Genomic DNA, 19,407 nt, shown 5'->3' with positions numbered 1-19,407 from the left:
CCCCTCCCATGTCACCCCATCCAACTGTCCTGAAAGTCCTCCCTGAGACCTCATAGGTATCCAGTATACCATCCCTCCATCCTCCAATAATACATATTCATCCATCCATCCATCCATCCATCCATCCATCCATCCCACGTAACTCCCATCATAAATCTTTTGGCCCCCTTCCCTATCCTTCCTTCGGACTCTCTCGTCTAAAGTCACTTCCAACTCCTGATTCCCAATTTTCGCAAAAGCCAAACCCTCGCACGCTAAAAGTAGACCCGATCCAATAACATATCTTGATCATGCTTCAAAACAAAAACATTCAAAAGTTGAAAAAATAAAATTGCATTGAGACCAGAACAACAAATGGGTCCAATGCAAAATGTGACATAGAAAAAAAGTATGGGTATAACCTCCTCTCCTCCCTCTGATATGCTAAGCGAATTGATTCGATGCTCATGTGGTTATGAATGGATAATGGTATGTAGAAGATGACATTGTTCGTTTCCTTAGGGCCGCTCGCGTGGATGCAAGGTAATATACAAAAAGTCAAAAGGGCATTGAGAATTTGCTTGCTAATGCTGCACCCGAAAATTCAAAGACGAAACAAATATCGTCATTATTATGATTATAGTCGTATTTTATGTATGTTCTTGTTGGTGATTATAGATACGTCTAGGGCACCTGTCCGAAGTCGTATATGGTTCGTTGATTCAATCATTGATATCTGTCTAATCGAAGAATGATTCCTCGTCGACTAAACCTATAGTCCTTTCGTCAATATACGTTATCGGTAGAAATTAAAAAAATTCCTTACGAGGATCATTCTCTTTCAATCTGTTGGTAGACTTCTTCTGTCCCAGCCCCATGCCCATATTGAACATGCTACTTTCTCTCCTCTTCGATTTAGAGGCTACGTAATGCTGGTCATGGGAAGAAGCTCCTAGTGTATTGCCTCGACTGCCATACTCAGGTCCAGCCATTGCGTTGAACCCAGCAAATCCTGGACCTTGCTGACCAAAAGATTGCTGGTTGAAGGATGGTGTTGGGAGATCCTGTTGAAACTTTTGGCGTCGAGGAGAGCGGATATCCTCAGGAGACAGAGCGGGAGCAGTAACCGTAACCTCCACAGGTCGACGTTCCTGATCATTAGGCTCATTTTCAAAGATGCCATCATATTGTTGCAAGAAAAGGGCAAAAACAGGAGCTGGAATATTGAGGGTTGGCGAGAATACAATCCCAACATTTCGAACAGTCATTTTGTTTACATCTGAATGATTAATGATGTTGATAAGGAAACCGGCCAGATATCTGAGCAGAATGTTGTTTGCTCGTGGTAGCCTGTGGACCAAGCCATTGAGAGCACTGATTTTCTCATTTAAGTCGTGAAGCTCTGTAACTGCAATAAATTCGAGGTGAAGTTCACGGGTCAATATGGTAGTTGGCAGCTCTCTCAGGTATAGCTTCAACAGAGAGGCCACAGCATGTATGTCATAGTACTGATCATCAGTAACTAGATTCACGTCTCCCTCGACATTAAAGCGTTCCCGAAGCTGTCTGATGACAACGTTGGATCCGCTCAATCTGAAAATTCCTTCTTCGCCTGCAGCATTCTTCGCATCCAAGTATTCAATGCATCGATAAATGACTGCGGGAAGCTCAACTTGAACATCAGCTGGATGATTGTACCTCACAGCTTCAGTTAATGGAGTTCCAAAGACTGGTCTAATTGGACCATGCTGATCGTAGGCCATCTGGGACAAATTGTGATTCGACATATTGATTGACAAGTCTGGTAAATCTACCGATGGTCTTGGTCTCGAGCCAAATCCAAAAAAGCTACGTTTCTTCTGTTTTGTTTTTTCGTCAGGGAGCAAGGCACCCGACTTATTCCCCCATGAACCAGCATCCTGAATTGGGTGGGCGTTCTTTGGACCAGAAATAGATTTCATGGATTGAGAGTGTGGGAATGTCATGGGATCTCTTTCGTGACCATGACTTGGAGGCGAGGGCGTGTCCGAGTTCTTCAATTTCGAGCCATGTGGTGCAGCCCCTTGCTTTGTCATATCATAGCCAATAGCACGCAGATCATTGTTCTCTCCCAGCTTCCCTTGACCACTCCCCTTTCTTCTTGCATGCGGATGAGAATTGCTTGAGCCAGAGCGAGCATGACTTGGACGACGATGCTCATCCTCATCTTTATAATCAACGTATCTAAGAAGAGCCTCGACCCATTCATCGCGTTCCTTATCGCTCTCAGCACACAAAACATGTCTCACAAGGCTAGAGGAATCTTTCCTCTTCGGCTCCAAAATCAAAAATGCATGTCGATATTGATTGTCAACATCATCACCTTCCCCTCGGGAAGATGGCGAGGCATCAGCCTGCTGTGATTGTTTTCCAATTTGAGCACCTTGAAGTTTGATGGTTCCTAAATGTTGTCCGCCAGGCGATTCGTAATATTTGAACACTGGGCCGTCCAACACAAAGAATCGTGCTTTCCAACCTCCAAAGTTTTTACCTTTCTTGGTTAAATAGCCATTTTTCAAAGGCCTGCCACCTGGTCCAGTTTTCACAGGACTCTCGGAACCCGTATCACTACTTGGAGTCAGGTCATCCGCGTGTGGCTCCATCGTATTTGAGGACAAGTATCGACAGATCTCCAACGCAGATTTGGTATCCAGCTCCGTATTGAGGAGCTCGTCAAGATAATGATCGAGTGCCGCACGCCTGGCATCTATCTTAGCTGGAGAATGACCGCTGAAGAGATATTTATCTGGTGTCCTTGCTGTAAATGTAGGGCACTGTTTCAAGATCTGGTCTAAATGCACCAATGACGCCGAGTCTTTCTCCACTCTCCATAGTTCTTTTCCATCCGATCGCGCGAATACTGCAAGAGTGAAGACGGGATCAGTCTCTAGGTTGGCTGGAAACATCAAACTAGCTCTTGAAGGCTTCAAACGTGACGAAGCCACCTTCACATCTATTGAAGGTAAAGCATTTGGGGGAAGAAGTAGATCTGGGTATTCCTCTGTAACAAGTCCTTTATAAATCACATTTCCAGAATGACTGGAGGACGGAGAGTCACTTGGTCGTCTTGCTTGAATACTTTCATTGACTAGAGTTTCCTCAGATTTGAGAGTGTTGAGAGTTTCTTCGGATCTTTTAGAGATTACCAGTGGTTGCGGGGAAACTAGGACTAAAGGCTCTGCACGGGGTGCATGAGGGGAAGTAATTGACATCGGGGTACCGGGGGGAAGAGGAATTGGCTGTCGTGGAGCTCGTGGCGATAATGGGATGGCACCTGGGAAAGCGCCCATTCCTCGAGGAGACAATGGAGGTGAAGCCATTGATGAGTGAGACGAGTTGTGCCTCGAGGACATACCCATTGGTCTTGGGCTCTGCGGCAAACCGGGACTCATCAATGGAGGAGACATCATCCCTGTCTTTGGAGGAGGTGATCTTGATGCACTCAACATACCCGCCAAGGAACCGGTACTCTCATCTGGTGGGGAAAGAGCCCGCAAATGAGCATCTGGTGGTGAGATTGGAACGGTTGCTCGCGGGCTTAGAGGCATTGCTGGTATCATTTCCTTTGGTGTAGTTGACGCTGATTTTGGAGTTCCCTTAACGCTACCCTTCGAACTTTTCTTCGAAAGGCTCCTTGCCTCAGCATCTCGTGCCGCTGCAATCTCGCGCACTCTATCATCCTCTTCTCTAGTCTTCCGGCGACCTCTATCAGGGAACGAAGGGATCTCTTCAACCTCCAATATATCATCATAGTCCGAATCAGACTCTTCTTTCGTCTCCGAAGCCTGTCGTAAATGCGTACTAGGCCCAGTCTTTTTGCCAAGATTGAGTGGCGCCGGTGGGGCTTTCCTCGGCGCTGAGAATTTGGGAGATCCACGATCGACCTTTGGCAATGATTCCATGACTGTCATCGAAGGGCCTTGTGATGACATAGGCAGAGGGAGCGGTGCTGTCGGTGGTGGTCCCCGTGGAGAATCCAAAGGTAGATTCCGTGAAGGTGGGACGCTTGCATTATATGGCATGTCACTGGACACCGCTTGGTTCTTCCTTTGAAGTTGAGATGCCTCAAATCCCAAGGGTGGTGAATCAGGATTGTATTGCTGAAAGGCATGCTTAGTCGGCGAAGGCATCTTCTGCTCGGCCTCCACCATATTAGATAGTCCCGGTGTTGCTAGTGCCGGAGGGGTAATTGGATACGGCGCTAGAGCACAATCCATGGGCGAATGTTGCGCTGGGGATCCATTCTTCGACCCATCGGAGTTCAAATGTCCGTCGATACTTTTTTGAACTGAGATCTCGGCGATCCTTGATTCTGAAGTCATTTCTCCCGAGTCTGACGTAGGACCTTGTGTCGAATCTACAGGTGATGGGTTCGCATTCTGTGTGAGATTATCCTTCAGCTTTTTCCTGTACCGCTCCTTGTCTTTTAGGGCTCGCTCAAGGTCCTTGTTTAGCCCCAAAATCATAGCCCTTTGTTTATCTACCAGACGCCATAATTGTGAATTCTGTGCGGTCTGTGATTGCTTCTCTTTGATTAAATACTGTATAGCGGCCTCCGGTGACCCCGCTGCCTGAATGAGTTGTGCAACATCAAATTGCGGACTCAAGCCTTTAGAATCCTGCGAGTTTTTGTATGAATGTCCGCCGCTTGAAATCGAGGAAATAGCAGAATCAATTGAAGAAGTTCGAGGAGGTTGTCGACCCATTTCGATACGATGTGCCGGTGTCGTAGATGCCATCGAAGGTGGTTTATCAGTAGGTGAGGTTGAACCTACGTTTGCCAAGATAGGAGTTGAGACGCTTCGTATCGGGGCATTCGAAGTCGTTTCCTGCAATGGCCGGCCGTATCTATGAGGAGTGAGTGAATTGATCAGACAAATGAAGTTAAGAAGTACCTCAAATTGCCTGGTATCTGCGGTGGTTTGGCAGTATGTCCAGAAGTATAGAAGTTCTTCTCCGTCGCTAATAAATCATCAAGGCGCTCTTTGGGCGATCGAGGCTCCTGCAGAGAACTCTGACTTGCTTTCGTACTTATGAAAGGATATTGATCGCCAGAACCTTTCACAGAAAATGTGGTTCTTGTCGGAGTGACACTGCTTGAAGGTGATGTAGGAGTAGTACTGGTTTGTAACGGACTAGGAGCAGCCTTGCGCAGGGAACTAGAACGAGTATGTGAGTGCCCGTGACGAGAAGTGGCTCAATATTGGGGGGAAGTGTATGTAGCTTACCTATTGCGCGGATCCAAGACAGGCGAAGAGTTATTCAGTGAGTGAGCAAGGTGAGTGCGACCAGTTGTGGGGCTTTCTTGTGGCAGATGATGAAGCTGCGTATCAGAAGGCCGTTCAGCCATCTCTTGCGAGAGCTGTGACATCGCCAGGTACGCTCGTCGGCTGCTGACACTCCTCAAGCTCGCTATGCATTCATACGCCGAAATGTTTTGGAGTCTGAAATCTGGATTGAGCAGTAATTGGCCGCGGAGGTTTAGGACAAGGAAGAAGAGTGGCGCCTGTCGCTATTACTAGGTTCAGAGTTTCGAAATGAGTTGAGCGAGTCGATTGACGTCGCACATTTAGTAGAATTCGTTCAAAGCAATGGAATGGTGTACAAATAGGAAACTTGAGACCAGGGTGATGATGTATCGAGTTGGGTCCGGGCGCGCGGCAGATATTTTTATTAGAGGATTTAACAAATACCTCGATACGTATTGACCTATTGATGTCCTCTGGGGATTGTCTTACAATTTGCGAATTGGTGAATGGTGCGTTGTGAGTGGTAGATGGAATTGAGGATATTGATATCAAGTCGATATTGGGTATCTAGATAGGTAGGTAGGTAGGTAGGTATGGTATGGTATGGTATGGTATGGTATGTACAGAAAGAAATGGTAGGAGGAAGGAATATGATATTATGAGAAGATTAATCCCAATCCAGATAGAATTATTAGAATTAGAGATAGAAATTTTTAGTTGCATTCATTCATTTTCGTAGTTTGAAATTCATATCAATCATATGACCTCACGTCAGCGAGATCCAGGCCAAGGAGTAGAAGAAAGATTAATGGCTATGATGTGATGAGATAGGAATAGATTATATGGATAGTAGGTAGTATGTAGTAGTAGTAGTAGTAGTAGTAGTAGTAGTAGTAGTAGTAGTAGTGGCGGTGGTAGTAGTAGTAGTAGTAGGTATGTAGATAGATAGATAGATATAGATGGGTGTGTGTAGGTGTAGGTGTAGGTCTACGATGTAGATAGATGTAAGTATACGATGTAGTATGCAAGGAGGCAAGAAAGAAAATACAAAGTAGGTAGACGATGAACGGATGTAGAATGGATGTAGATAGAACAGGAGTAAGGACAGTTAAAAAAAAATTGATTTGACGTTTGGCGATGAAAAGTAAAGTTCCATCTGAGTATTTTGATTGGAAGATACGACATGTAGGTGGGTTTTGATCGTATATCCATATCTCCTTGACATTATTGATGCCTTAGGCCATCGAATATGATTTTGAAGAGGTCTGTATTGTCTATATTATTACCTAGCTACCTTCCTACATAGATGTACCTAGTATATAAAAGCTCTTCAAAAGAAAAAGAAATTTAAAAGTATATATCAAGGTAAGTGTACGAACGGAGTACGGACTATAAGCTGAGAGAGGCCTTTTATGATTAGTATAATGATAATTAGTTTGAATTTCTTTTCCCTTTGGCTCTCTCTCCCTGGACCTGGCAGCGTGGGTACCTGGGTAGTATTGAAGCTTATTTTGAAGTGAAGAATAAAGTTAGAATGGCTTGAATGGCTCCAATGGCTTTCGAATGGTTGATTAGTCTCGAATGGATTACTAACAGATGATGTATGTGATGTTAATGTCTTTTAGACACATGTAATATTGTCTATAATAAACTACCTAGTACTTAGTATCTAATATCTAGTGTGTAGTATTCAGTATCTATATCTAATATTTATTGGTATTCAGTATCTGTATCTAATCCACAGAACCCAATACTCTCACAAGAATCTTACCATACATATAACAACTTCTAATGCCACTAGACCCCAATTCCAATACCCCTTCATCACTTCGGCTATTGTCTACTAAGTAACTCTATACCCGACTGCGACACACACAAAGTACTAATAATATACCTACCAACTACTCAACATCACCAATGCGACACACAAAATAGTTGAGGAAAAGCATCACTCACTCACACTATGAACATTACTCATAAGTAACTCCAACTTCTCACTACCCCCAAGGGAATTTCTTCAATACTTAATAATATGCAATGCAGGAGGAAGAACTTGGTGCAGGTACCCAGCACATATCACAATACATGCATACCTACATACATATACACATGCAGGTCTTATCAACAAACCAACCAATCCACTCTTCATTTCTCGGAACTGGGGGCCTGGCTTCACAGAAGGAAAGAATAGGTAAAGAAGAATGAATCTATTGAATTGATTGAAACCTTACTTTTCCCTTCCCTTTCCAGATTATTTTCCCACATTCGCTTTTCGTTGTTAGTCGTCATATTGATATGATTGACATACATCACTTCATAACACCCCCATCTCTCTCCCTTTCCCCTCTTCTCCCCTAATTTCTAATGTCCCTCCCTCCCCTCCTCCATTTACCCCTCAGATCTTATCAAATCTAAAATAAGCCCCAAGCCTCAAGTTCACAGCGTCTTCTGCAGCCCGAGTCACCCCTCATGCACAGACATACGGACGGTCAGCTTGGGGTTAATGAATGAGAAAAGTCCGTCTTCCCATTTGTCAAAAGAAGGATATGAAAAACAAAATAGTTTCACAAATTGAGTCATGATGATATACTTCGTATAAAACATATTCGTATCTAGGACAGAGGGTCAATGCTTCGGTACTTGAGAGAGCCTGAGTTTCTACCTGGGTATCTAGATTAATATAAAATGTCACATTCAATCGTATGTTCATTACTAAAAATGCTATCCTGACAGCGAGCCGTGGATTCCGGGGGCAAATTCATGCAAAGGCACTTCAATGAAGATTATGCCTATATACATACACAATGCATTTATCCATGATAAATATCCTTCTTCTCTACGGTAAAGATGGTACCTACAGCGTCTATAGAAACGTCTCCGAAACATGAGAAACAAACCCCAAGTTTTATTTTCCGCCACGAGGAAAGCCCACTGACAGTTTAGCCTCATACTACCGGAGTACTGTCAAAATGAAGTCAATATGTAGTTGCTCAACACAGCGCGATTCTACAATAGCTCTTGAGATTTCTAACCCCCAATATGCGACCTTTAGTATCTGTTCACACACCCTTTGGAAAAAATCAAAATGCAATCCTTGAATTCTCTCAAATCACCTAACTTTGCGAATGCATTGATATAAGACTAGAATCCCATAGCCATCCCAAAAATCCCTTTATCGGGAGTTGATAGGCGACTTTACACTATCGAACCCTCAAGGCTTGGGTGTAGTAGTTGAGTTGCATATAAAACCCAGTCAATCTGCACGCCTTCAATCCACCACCCATAAAGTAGGGGTATAGTTGACGGCAAGCCAAGCATACCCACGCAAAAGACACTGTAATCATCTGAGCAAAGGCGGTGTGATTCACAAATTACCGGTAACGCGAACCAATTCGTTGATTCAAAAGGAGGGGATGGTGCCATTAATTACCTAGGTAGAGAAGTTGAAAACCCTTCCTACCACACCAATACACTTCCACACACAAAGATTTGGTATTATCCCCTGAATGACGCTTTGAAACGTGTGTGGAGAGTTAGGTTCAGGATCATATTTTAATTCTGGCGTTGATGCGGAGTTACCGTTCAAGGCGCAGGCGATCAATGCTTGAAAGACATCAGGGTATAGGTATGTACATATATGTATACAATATAATATATATGTATGTTAAAACGATATTCAACATACAGGACAGGAATAGAGTACACTACATCTATTTTCTACAAGTCTCAACGGCAGTGCCGTGAGTACGCATCGCAGATGTATCTACCATCTTCTATTGGTCGACGGCAATTGGAATCCAGGCTATGACAATCTTCAAAGAAGAAGGTAACGATTAGCCACAATCACATATGAAACATTATCAATCACATCTCATCTCTTCCACCTCCATTGAATATGCTCCATTGCCTTAGCCAGGTATCATTAATCATCCACATATCACTGCACTCTAATTTCACAGCGGTTAACACCCACACCCAAACAACCAATCAAATCCCAGAATTCGCACCCTCACAATAAACTACCTTTCAGCTAAACCTCAAGTGAGGCTCAAAACAAGGTCTCATGATGAAGAATACTAGGTATTACATTTCCATTTCACACGTTCTAGTGAATCGACTGAATCCAGTGGAACAAATCGCGTCTTCCGCGTTGTCATATTGTGTACCTATTATCAACAAAGCCAAGATGGGACAGGGAAAACTCTTCATGAAAATCCAAATTTTCTTTGCTTTCCTCTCCATGCTTTGATAACTATTCACCTACTCAACCAATATCGTTCCTAGATCCGATCCATCCACCCAGCTTCTGGGATCTCTGCAACGTTGTTTTTGAAGGTGTTCGGCAAGGGACTTCAAATTTCATCCTTACCACGGTAGATAGATACACGACCTTGAAAGAATCCTCGAGATATCTGCACTGCAAAATTTCTCCGGCCTTTTTCCCCAGCCATAGCCAATTGTTCTTCCTGGCTTGATGAATCTCGCAATCTTCATTTCACCCACACTCATCAATCCCATCCAAACTACATTCAGTGAGCATTCAGTATCACTCACGAGCAACTCCTAAGCAGACTCAGCTTGTATATAAGTCCCTGCTGCATCGCATTGCATCTTCCTCGTGTTCGTACCTCTTACTATACCATACTATAACCTTCATCTCATGGGCAGCGGGAAACCCAAGAACCATCCTGCTTCTCCCCAAAGACCATCCAGCCATCACGTTGCTCCCAAATCACAATCGTGATGTCGTGGTATCCACGGTGTCTATTAATCTCCATCAAGCTGCTGTACCAATTTTCTTTGTGTATATATATAATGCAGTACTGCGAGACACACGTGCGTGTATAACCTCAAAATGTAGTATCTACAGTAGGTGGGTACAAACCAAATGTCGTATTCCATTTTCATCTCCATCTTCTTCTCCATCTCCATCCCACCAAACCAATAGAATTCCCAACCCCTTTTCATTCTCGTCATACCATTCCCTCCTCAATACATACCATAGCATATCGAGATTCAATTCAAATCAAGTAAGCCCAACCCAACACTCCAAACAAAAGGCACAACTCAACCCAACCCCAAATCCATCGTCACAACGCTACAATGTCCTACATCAAGCACGTAATGTATCTCTATTCCACAAATATACTAAGTCTAGTCCCCGCATCCATCGACATAAATATAAATACAAATACCAACACAAATATATAAACCTAATTCACCACCCACCTTCAACAAACCAACACATCCGATCTAGTATATCATGACACATACTCCTCCCCGATTCCCAAATACACAAACTCTTACTCTCGAGTCTCGAAACGAGATGTGCAAACTCACTCTTTCTATCTCCCTGACATCACAAGTATGATTATAAACAAAGAATGAGATATTCAACACACACATACGAGTCAAGCAGGATAACATAACATAACATAACATAAAGTAAAATAAAAATATATCTAGGTAGATAGATACGCAGTTTTGTATATGATATATTTATGATATCTATGATTAATGCATACGCAACTCATACCCGCCCACCCATTCCATTCCATTTCAATACAAATTACATCCACCCTATACCAAATACCCAGCCCAAAAAATCTCAACTCACATCCATCAAGTATTCAGTATCAAGTATAAACCCCAATACCCCAATACCCCAATCCACAATCCACAATCCACAATCCACATAGCGCAGCAATCACCACATCCTCAATCTCAATCTCAATCCCCATCTCAATCGGTAAAATTAGATACCGACGGGATCGCGTATCTGAGATCAATTCGGTAGGTACTTCCTTACTTTCCTCGCTATCTACCTCCTGGCTACCTAACCTGGAAGTCCAAGTTACCTACCTACCAGCTACAGACATCTCATCCCCTCCCCTCTCATCCCAATCCCAATCCAAATTGCCATAAATATACCTTGGAACTTCGAATATCTCCTCTAAACTCAGAGACATGTATGGTAACCCCACAACCAAATCTATAAGCGTAAGTTTCCTCATGCAGAATAAGAGATTAAGACATTGGAAGCATGGAAGATTCCAGTGAATATAAATGAAATCTCAAGATGAATCAGACGTAAAGAAAATTCTCAATTTTCTTCGACACTAAATTGATCTCTGATGCATTGAGCATTTATCTAAAATTGGTATAACTCTTCAAGCTATACTATGCTACGATATACCAATCCCATCTCCATCCACGCGAAAGCATTAGATCCGCCCCAGGAAAGTCCTTGGGCATAATCAATATCAATATTTATCATCATTAATCTATAACTCATGAAAGGTATGTCGTAAACCTAGCCAAGCCCCAGCCAGGATTCCCTCAAAATGCTAGTCGCTATGCTGAAAAGCAATTCGAACGCAAGCTCCTGGAACTCCGAACCTATCCCTGTACACATGCATATAAAGCCGTGATTGAAAGTAAAGAAATGAAAGAAAATTTTCAAGAAATCAATACCCTGCTTCACGTCGGCATTGGATTTATCCCACTACCACTACCACCACTACCACCACCACTTCTCCCATATTGAGCCATTATTGACCCTCTCGGCGCCGTGCTGGTTTTTCTGTTGCTCGCAGGTGCTCGCTTCTTTGTAACACCACTACTTGACCCTGCTCTACTTGAGGTTGAACCACCACTTTTTCGCCTGCTGTTAAAACGAGGTTTTGACTTGTTACCATTAGAACCTTTTTGATACGATTTTTTAGATGATTCAGCTTGTGTTGGTTGGGTACTTGGAACTTGGGCTGCTATCTCCATTCGCTCATTGAATGCTTGCACTGCTGGATCGACTTGAAAGTATGGGGATGGCTCTTCCGATTGGTCTCCGTATTCATCTTCCATTCCACTCTCCTCATCTTCGCTCACCAAGTTTACTATTAGATGGTTCTTATCTGTCTTGAAATTTGGATCCATCATCTCGTTATAATGCAATCTTCTCTCCTCTAACAACTTCAAAAATCGCTTGCCATATGAAGCTACGTTATTTTCGTCAATTCCAGGTATTTGTGACATCAGAGTAGTATTTGTCGTCCATCGAATTGCCATCTGTCTGAACTCGACCTCTGTGAAATAGGGCTTTCTGTGATTGTTCTTGTTCCTAAGATCTTCTTCCAGCATCTTGGCATCCCGAACGAAAGCAATCACAACATCTTGATGTACTGGATCTAGCCTCTTCATTTCCTCATCAACCGTGATCGGTGGCCCAATGCGACTAGTTTGTCTAACGCCGCGCATTGTTCTACTACTTCCCCTCGTCGCCTCGAAATAACCCTCCTCATCTGAGCTTTCAACACTGTCTGAAGCAGGAGGATCGTGCTGTGGGTAGGTGCTTGGATGAAAATCGCCATCACTTATATCCTCATCTTCGACGTGCCGTTCTTTACCCTTTCTGCTATAGCGGCTTTGACTTTGAGTTATTGGCGAGGTAAGTAATGTAGACGGTGGCGGTGCTTGCTTTTTGGCTTTGCTTTTTGTGCTCTTGCGTGGAGCTGCGGCTGGCGACGTCGATATTCTAGTTTGCAGGCGAAGTATGAAGTTTTTGGACATGTATTGCCTATGTTTTGGACCGAGCTAGAGGACTGATTAGTGTTTGCTCATTGCAAAAGGGGTTTTCTCTTACAAAAACAAAGTCATTATGAAATCCACCCCTGTTCTTAATGGCACGGAACTGCAGACCTCCAAATTGAATGAGTTTCTCAATGAGTCGTTCAATCTCCGTCTTCCCCATATCTTTCAATGAGCCAAACTCATCAAGTTCGTGATGGTTTTCAGATTTGATCTTTGCTAATGCCTTGCCTTCCAATACGGCTGAAAAATGGCCAATAGCAAAATTGCCCTGAACTTTACTAACAAGACTGATGACTTTCCGGGCCTCGCTACTAAAATCGCGTTCTTCGTAAGTGTCATTGGAATTGCATGTATCACAATTGCCACAATCTTCCCTCTTGAAAGTCTCACCAAAGTATTGCAGTAGCTGCACTCGGCGACAATCAATGCGGTTGTCACAAAACCGTACCATAGCTTCTAACATTTGGCGCTGCTCAGTCTTGACATCCCGGCCACCTTCTCCCTTGTCAATCATCTTTTTATAGATTTGACTATCTTGAAACCCATAGTAAAGGAAGCACGCAGCCGGTTTGCCATCTCGACCAGCTCGACCAGTTTCCTGATAATAGCCTTCCAAAGTCTTGGGCAGGCAATAGTGGATGACAAATCTCACATTTTGTTTGTCAATACCCATACCAAAGGCAATCGTTGCGACTACAACTTTGATGCTTCCTATTTGCCACTTATGTTGGGTATCTTTCTTTTCTTCGGGCGTCATATGAGCATGGAAATGATGTGCTTTGATCCCTTGTTCCCGTAGCTTTTTAGCTACCTCTTCACAATTGTCACGAGAGAGACAGTAGATGATTCCACTCTGATTTTTGTAATCGACAGAGAGCATTTTGGTTATCTCGCTAAACATTGCCGCCGTTGACCCTTTGCCTGTTTTACGTCGAACCTCGTAGTAGATATTAGGTCGATTAAAACTTTGTTTCAGTTGCTCACAATTTTGCATACCAAGGTTGTGAATCACATCCTGCTTTACCCTTTCTGTTGCAGTGGCAGTCAATGCAATAAATGGCACACCGGGATATTTCTCGCGAAGCTCGTGAAGGTTTTTATAGTCTGGTCGGAAGTCATGACCCCATTGACTCACACAATGAGCCTCATCTATAACAATGCGAGCAAGTCTTTTCTTGGCATAGAGATCATCCAATTTTGATTGGATAGCATTGCTTTTATTGATCATTTCTGGAGTGACGTATAGCAACTCGACAAATTGCTCTGGCTTCCTCTCATTTAAGCCATTGAACAATTGTTGTCTTGTCTCCTGAGTTGATTCACTATTGAACAGATATGCCTGAATGCGAAGTTTGTGGAGGTGATCTACCTGATCATGCATAAGTGCCAAAAGAGGAGAAACCACGATTGTAACACCCTTCGTTTTGCCCGATTGTACAATTGCAGGCAATTGATAACACAAGGATTTCCCGCCACCAGTTGGCATCAATATGAATGCATCACGCCCAGCTAGGGTAGCATTGATTGCTTCCAGCTGGTTATGTCGAAAGCCCTTTAAGCGAAAACGATCCTTTAGTGCCTTTTTGACATCATTAGACCACGCATAACTATACATATCTGACCGCGAAGAGTCCACAACTGAATACATATCTTTTGGTTTGTCTGACTTCAGGCTACCACGCTTTGAACTTCTCGATGGGTCTCGTGATGCGTCTTGAAAAGATGAGTTGAGAGATAATTTTGTTGAAGATGGCTTGAAAGAGTTACTTTGCTCAACTTGGTGTGCCAAATCAAGAATAGCTTCATCGTCATCATCATCGAAATCCCCGTAATCTTCCTCTGCTTCTGTCAAATTCTCCTCAAATTGCCCGTCAGCTGCTTTAGTCCCTTTCGTAAAATCCTCCTCGTCTTCAAGCAGCATGAGAAGGTCCTCGTCAGCACCGTGGTCTGTCGGCTCAGGCTCTCTGTAGAAGTACGGCCTTTTCACAGAATTATCAGGCATCGAGTAATTACTGGCAGGAATCATTGATCTGGCAGGCGACGTATGTCTCATAGAAGATGGTGGAGCACAATGAGGCTCTTTTTCCCTTGACTTACCAGGATTCTGATGAATAGATGGTGTGCGCTCTTGCGTGGAGCATCTCGTTGCACCTGATGATTGATGTGAAAGAGACTGAATCTGGGTCTGTAGAACAACTTGTCCACTTGCACCCGCACTTGAAGCATGGGTGGAAAGAGGAGTCCTTGTAGACGGGATAGCCCCGAAACCATAGTTTACTGCGCCAGAAGCATCTAATAAACGCCAACATTCTCTCTTCTTCTCCAACAGTTCACTAGTCAGTACCTCAGACTCTCCATTATCTTCATCTTGCATATAAAACCTTTGTAAGGCAGCAGTTGTTTTTGCAGCGAGATCTTGGAGTCCTTGCAGATTCTCCGCAAGAGCTTCGAAAGCCTTTTTCTGGTCCAGCATAGATTTTCGCTCGGCTACTATGTCTGCCGGAGGATGCTCACCATCCTCAAGATAGACTTGAAGTGCCTCAAAATTTTGATTGAGAAGACTGTCCAGATGTTTCTGGAAAGGTGTAAGTGCCGTTGGATTCTTCAGATACAAGCTCACAATTCTTTTTTCTTCGAAGCCCAAAGAAGCTGTTGAGGCCTGACTCGAGCCTCGTTGGGGCAAAGTCTGTGAAGCCATATACTTTGTAGGAGAATCCCGTTGGAAAGGAGATGGCTCGTTCTCTTGGCGAAATGATGCATTTTGTGATATCGGCTGTAGTGGGCTAGTAAACCTCTTCTTGGCGGGAGTTACTTCACTGTTCTCGTGCGTTTGGCTTTTGGGCATTACATGATTTCCTGGCGTGCTACAGGTTCCCCTCGATGTTTTTATCGACGGTGGGCAAGGCGAGCAGCTTACTCTTGCCTCTACCTCTGATGGACTGTCGTCGTCATCGTCCGAGTCAAAAATTTCTTTCTTAAGCCTATGATGTGTGAGGGGTGACGGGGTTCTCGTTGCTCGCATTTCACGACTTCTAATAGCAGGAGACGCTTGTACTTGAACCGGCGAACCATATCGCACCTTAAGAGGTGTAACACGTTTCTGAGAACTGATTGTGGGTACAGGAGTCGTTCCTCGTATTGGTCTTCTGTCCATAACAATATCCTCAGAGTTTTGTCGACTTCGAATCTTAGATCTCGCACGTTCGCCTTGGGAAATCATTGCTCCAACCATATCAACTTCTTCCAATAAATCCAGATCAGGGTACTCCTCTTCTGTTTTGCGTGGAACAATTGTTCGTTGGGAGTCGGGAAGGGTATCTCGAAATGATGGCCCTGGCATTTCTAATTTGTCGATGTCCATAAACGAATCGTGTTGCCCGTCTTGCAGTTCTGTTGCGTGTACTGGTACTTTCTTAGACTTTCGAGGAGATTGTAACATAGATAATTCCTCACTCTTCCGTTTCTTCGCCCTCTTCAAAGGTTCCGGTCTGGATGCTGACCTCTCATCCCACAAAGTAACAGAGGCGTCTTCAAAAGCTTCCACTGTGCTAGAAGAATTTACGATAGGAGCGCCAGTCAGATCGTCCCCGGTAAGATCTATTGATTCCACATTGTCGAAATTGACTCTGCTTTTCGGCAACGGAACCGGGCGAGGAGTTGGGCGAGGAGTTAGACCTCTCGGTTCTCTTGTGGATGTGGGTCTGGAAGGCGTGCCTAATAGAATCAGTCTATGAACCAAAGTGGATAGTTTTCATTTACAGACCATTTTCATTACATTGTAGCTTATAGCTTCTTGTAAGGGAGGAACTGGCCGTGGAGGAAGGGGTTCCAAGTTGTTGATTTTGACTCATGAGACTTGGTCTAGTCGTCTTTCGCGCTGATGTGAGTTTTCCCATTTCCGGATCTGCCAATTCGTCCCCAGGCACTGATGTAGATTGTGTTATCGGAGTAAGTATACGGGGACGAGGTGGGTGTGAATTCGCCACAACATTGGAGATTTCTTGGACTCGGCGATTTCGAATTGGAGCAATTGGTGTATTTCTTGTTTCGTGTGCGATGTCTTCCCCTCCGAAACCCTCCAAATTCGCGAATCCTGGTTCAATCGTGTCTGCAAATACAGGAATTTGAACTCCAGCGGGGGTAGTAACTTTGTTTTTAATCAACCAAGATATATGACTTTGAAGATTATGTCGAGTCATGAGGAGTGAATATGGTACTGAGTGTTTGGTAGCTCCATTGGTATCTGATGTCAGTTCCGCTTTGGAAAGTCGATGAAGATCATAAAATTGTTAGGTGCAACAGTAGACAGGCAATATGTTGATGTTTTGCGACATCGCGATAACAAACGCGACTTGTCGCGTCATTTAGCGTCATCATGTGACACCCCGCAAAGAGCTTAATTGTGGCTGGAATTCAAATTCTTATTGTTCGTTCTATCAAATTATTGGTTAGAGGACACCGTCTGGCAGCGCCTTTTGCAGATATCTTTTTGCTTTTCTACGGCAGTGGTGTAACCGGCCATACGGGATACTCTCGATAGAAGCCTATCAGCGACTCAGATTCCGTTTGCGTCTACCCAGACTTTACCAGCAGTCGGGATCTCGCAATGCCAGCTTGATGGGTAGCGGGTACTTGCATTCAATGTACTTCCTCGACGCAATAAAAGAACAAACGGATATCGCGATGTGGCGGTTTTGCAACTTATTATGATTACCGGCACCGAAGAAAAGGTTTCAACTATGGATATACAATACTACATGGTAGTTTCCACCAACAATCTTTATACTGAGTGAATATCATAAGAAATTCGTCACTTCTAAAGATGATACAATACCAAATTTTCCATTCAGTGATGGCATATTGTAAGCACATTAGAGTTCTGATCAGCCATTATCAAGTGTCCTGTCAAGATCACTAAGGCCGCCTACGATGTCAAAACTATCACCGCTGTTTGTGTACACCGGTCCATCTCATCAGTAATATCAGTGGCTACCTGAGGAATCTCCCGGGAAGTTGCAGAGTATACCTGGTCTGAGTTTGATTATCAAATTACTGGGCTTCTATGATTAAATTTAAGGTATGCATTAGACCATGCATGTATTCGACAAACAGAGGTCTTCGCCTCTACAAATACTCAATACTGGATGAAGCATGCTTGGAGATCAAATTAGCGTTGTGTCTTGAGCATCTCAATATCCAAATTCTTGGAAGTTTTTTTAATAATATTGCGTCCTATTCTCAACGTCTCGTTGTGACTGTCTATTTAAGTGCTCGTTTGCGAAATGTATTAACGAAGTTTCCTCATGCAGGCAAGATTATTGTAATGCACACTATCTCAAGTATATGAAACATTCTTTGAACTATGAATTTATGTCCCGTTGGAATGTGGATGGCTGAATTTTGTTCCACATTCTTCTTCTTCGGATCATGTATGTATACCGCATTCTTTCGCATTTTCACCAAAATTCAAATGAACCATGAATTTTAACATGCATACATCGACTACTTGATCCCCTCGTCAATAAAGTCGATCTGAAATAACAAGTGTTTATGAAATAGTACAAATGCTAGACCATTAACATGCCATTAACATGCCGATATCTCGCCCAGAAAGACACCAAAGTTGACGTTTTTGGAGCTATCCTTATGTCAATAGCACCGAAATAGCGGTACATGAGCTTCGTTAGAGTTTAATTACATTCAAAACTTTATCTCAATTCATATACCGGTTTCGATATCATTCTACACTTGCTCGTGGTATGCAGTCTTTTTGGTGCGCTTAGCGAGATCACCTTGACCTCCAATTTTCAACCTTCAACCTTCAACCTATTTCCACACCTCCACCACCTATCGATAACACAGCCACACATGTGAACATCAAAACTGTGAAAAACTCTTCCAATCCAAATCAATCGCAGTTCAAAAACTCCAAAAATGCTCTTATCAAGCCAAGAATCCCCAAGCTCTCCCCAAGCATTCACAGCCCCAGCCAACATCCCCTCATCCATCAATCTTCCACATAGTAACATTCTCGAATCGACACCTCTCTCAACTTCCCGTCCATGTTATCTACACATCTCAGTCTCTCTACAATCTCCTTATCGCACCCATCATCACTTTCCAATTCCCAATTCCCAATTCCCAAGCAACAAATCCCCGAGTCCGTGCGCACACCATCCATCCGGCCCAACCCGCCTTGCATCCCTCTCACTGATAAGCATGCATGCATACACTCTATACCAGCACCACACCACACAGCATCACCACCCTCAGTACTCCTTACCTCTCTTCTCTATCCTTACCCTCCTTCCCAAATCCTTATCTCCACATCCTATATCCCACATCCCTGTTTACAATCTTCCCTGCCTTCCCTCCCTCCTTCCTCCCATGCATCCCTCAATCTCCGTCCCATGCACATACATCCATCCATACATACATGCACCCCAAACTCCCAACGGAGATTTAGTCCTGCTGGGTGCGATGCGCGCGATCACTTGCATCATATGCAGACCAGCACGGGTGTGATAGATGTGATTTTGATTGTGATTGTGAT

General features: G+C 43.7%; 2 protein-coding genes across 2 annotated transcripts; both read right to left on the bottom strand.

The window, feature by feature from the left end:
• Window positions 1–719: 719 nt before the first annotated feature.
• Window positions 720–5,368, bottom strand: EAE97_003312 (uncharacterized protein; the record flags this gene model as incomplete). Its single annotated transcript, XM_038873824.1, has 4 exons — window positions 720–751; window positions 806–4,866; window positions 4,914–5,177; window positions 5,247–5,368. The coding sequence occupies 4 exons, from the start codon at window positions 5,366–5,368 to the stop codon at window positions 720–722; spliced, it is 4,479 nt and encodes a 1,492-aa protein (XP_038735687.1).
• Window positions 5,369–11,747: 6,379 nt separating this feature from the next.
• EAE97_003311 (uncharacterized protein) lies at window positions 11,748–17,053 on the bottom strand (the record flags this gene model as incomplete). The annotated part of the gene is made up of 3 exons (XM_038873823.1): window positions 11,748–12,857; window positions 12,907–16,568; window positions 16,618–17,053. 3 exons carry the CDS (start codon window positions 17,051–17,053, stop codon window positions 11,748–11,750), a joined length of 5,208 nt encoding a protein of 1,735 aa, XP_038735686.1.
• Between the last annotated feature and the right edge of the window lie 2,354 nt (window positions 17,054–19,407).

Source organism: Botrytis byssoidea (genome assembly GCF_014898295.1).
Source record: "Botrytis byssoidea strain MUCL 94 chromosome Unknown BBYS_005, whole genome shotgun sequence".
Taxonomy (NCBI): Eukaryota; Fungi; Ascomycota; class Leotiomycetes; order Helotiales; family Sclerotiniaceae; genus Botrytis; species Botrytis byssoidea.
Note: the sequence above shows the minus strand (reverse complement) of the source record. Positions and strands in the feature narration are given on the sequence as shown.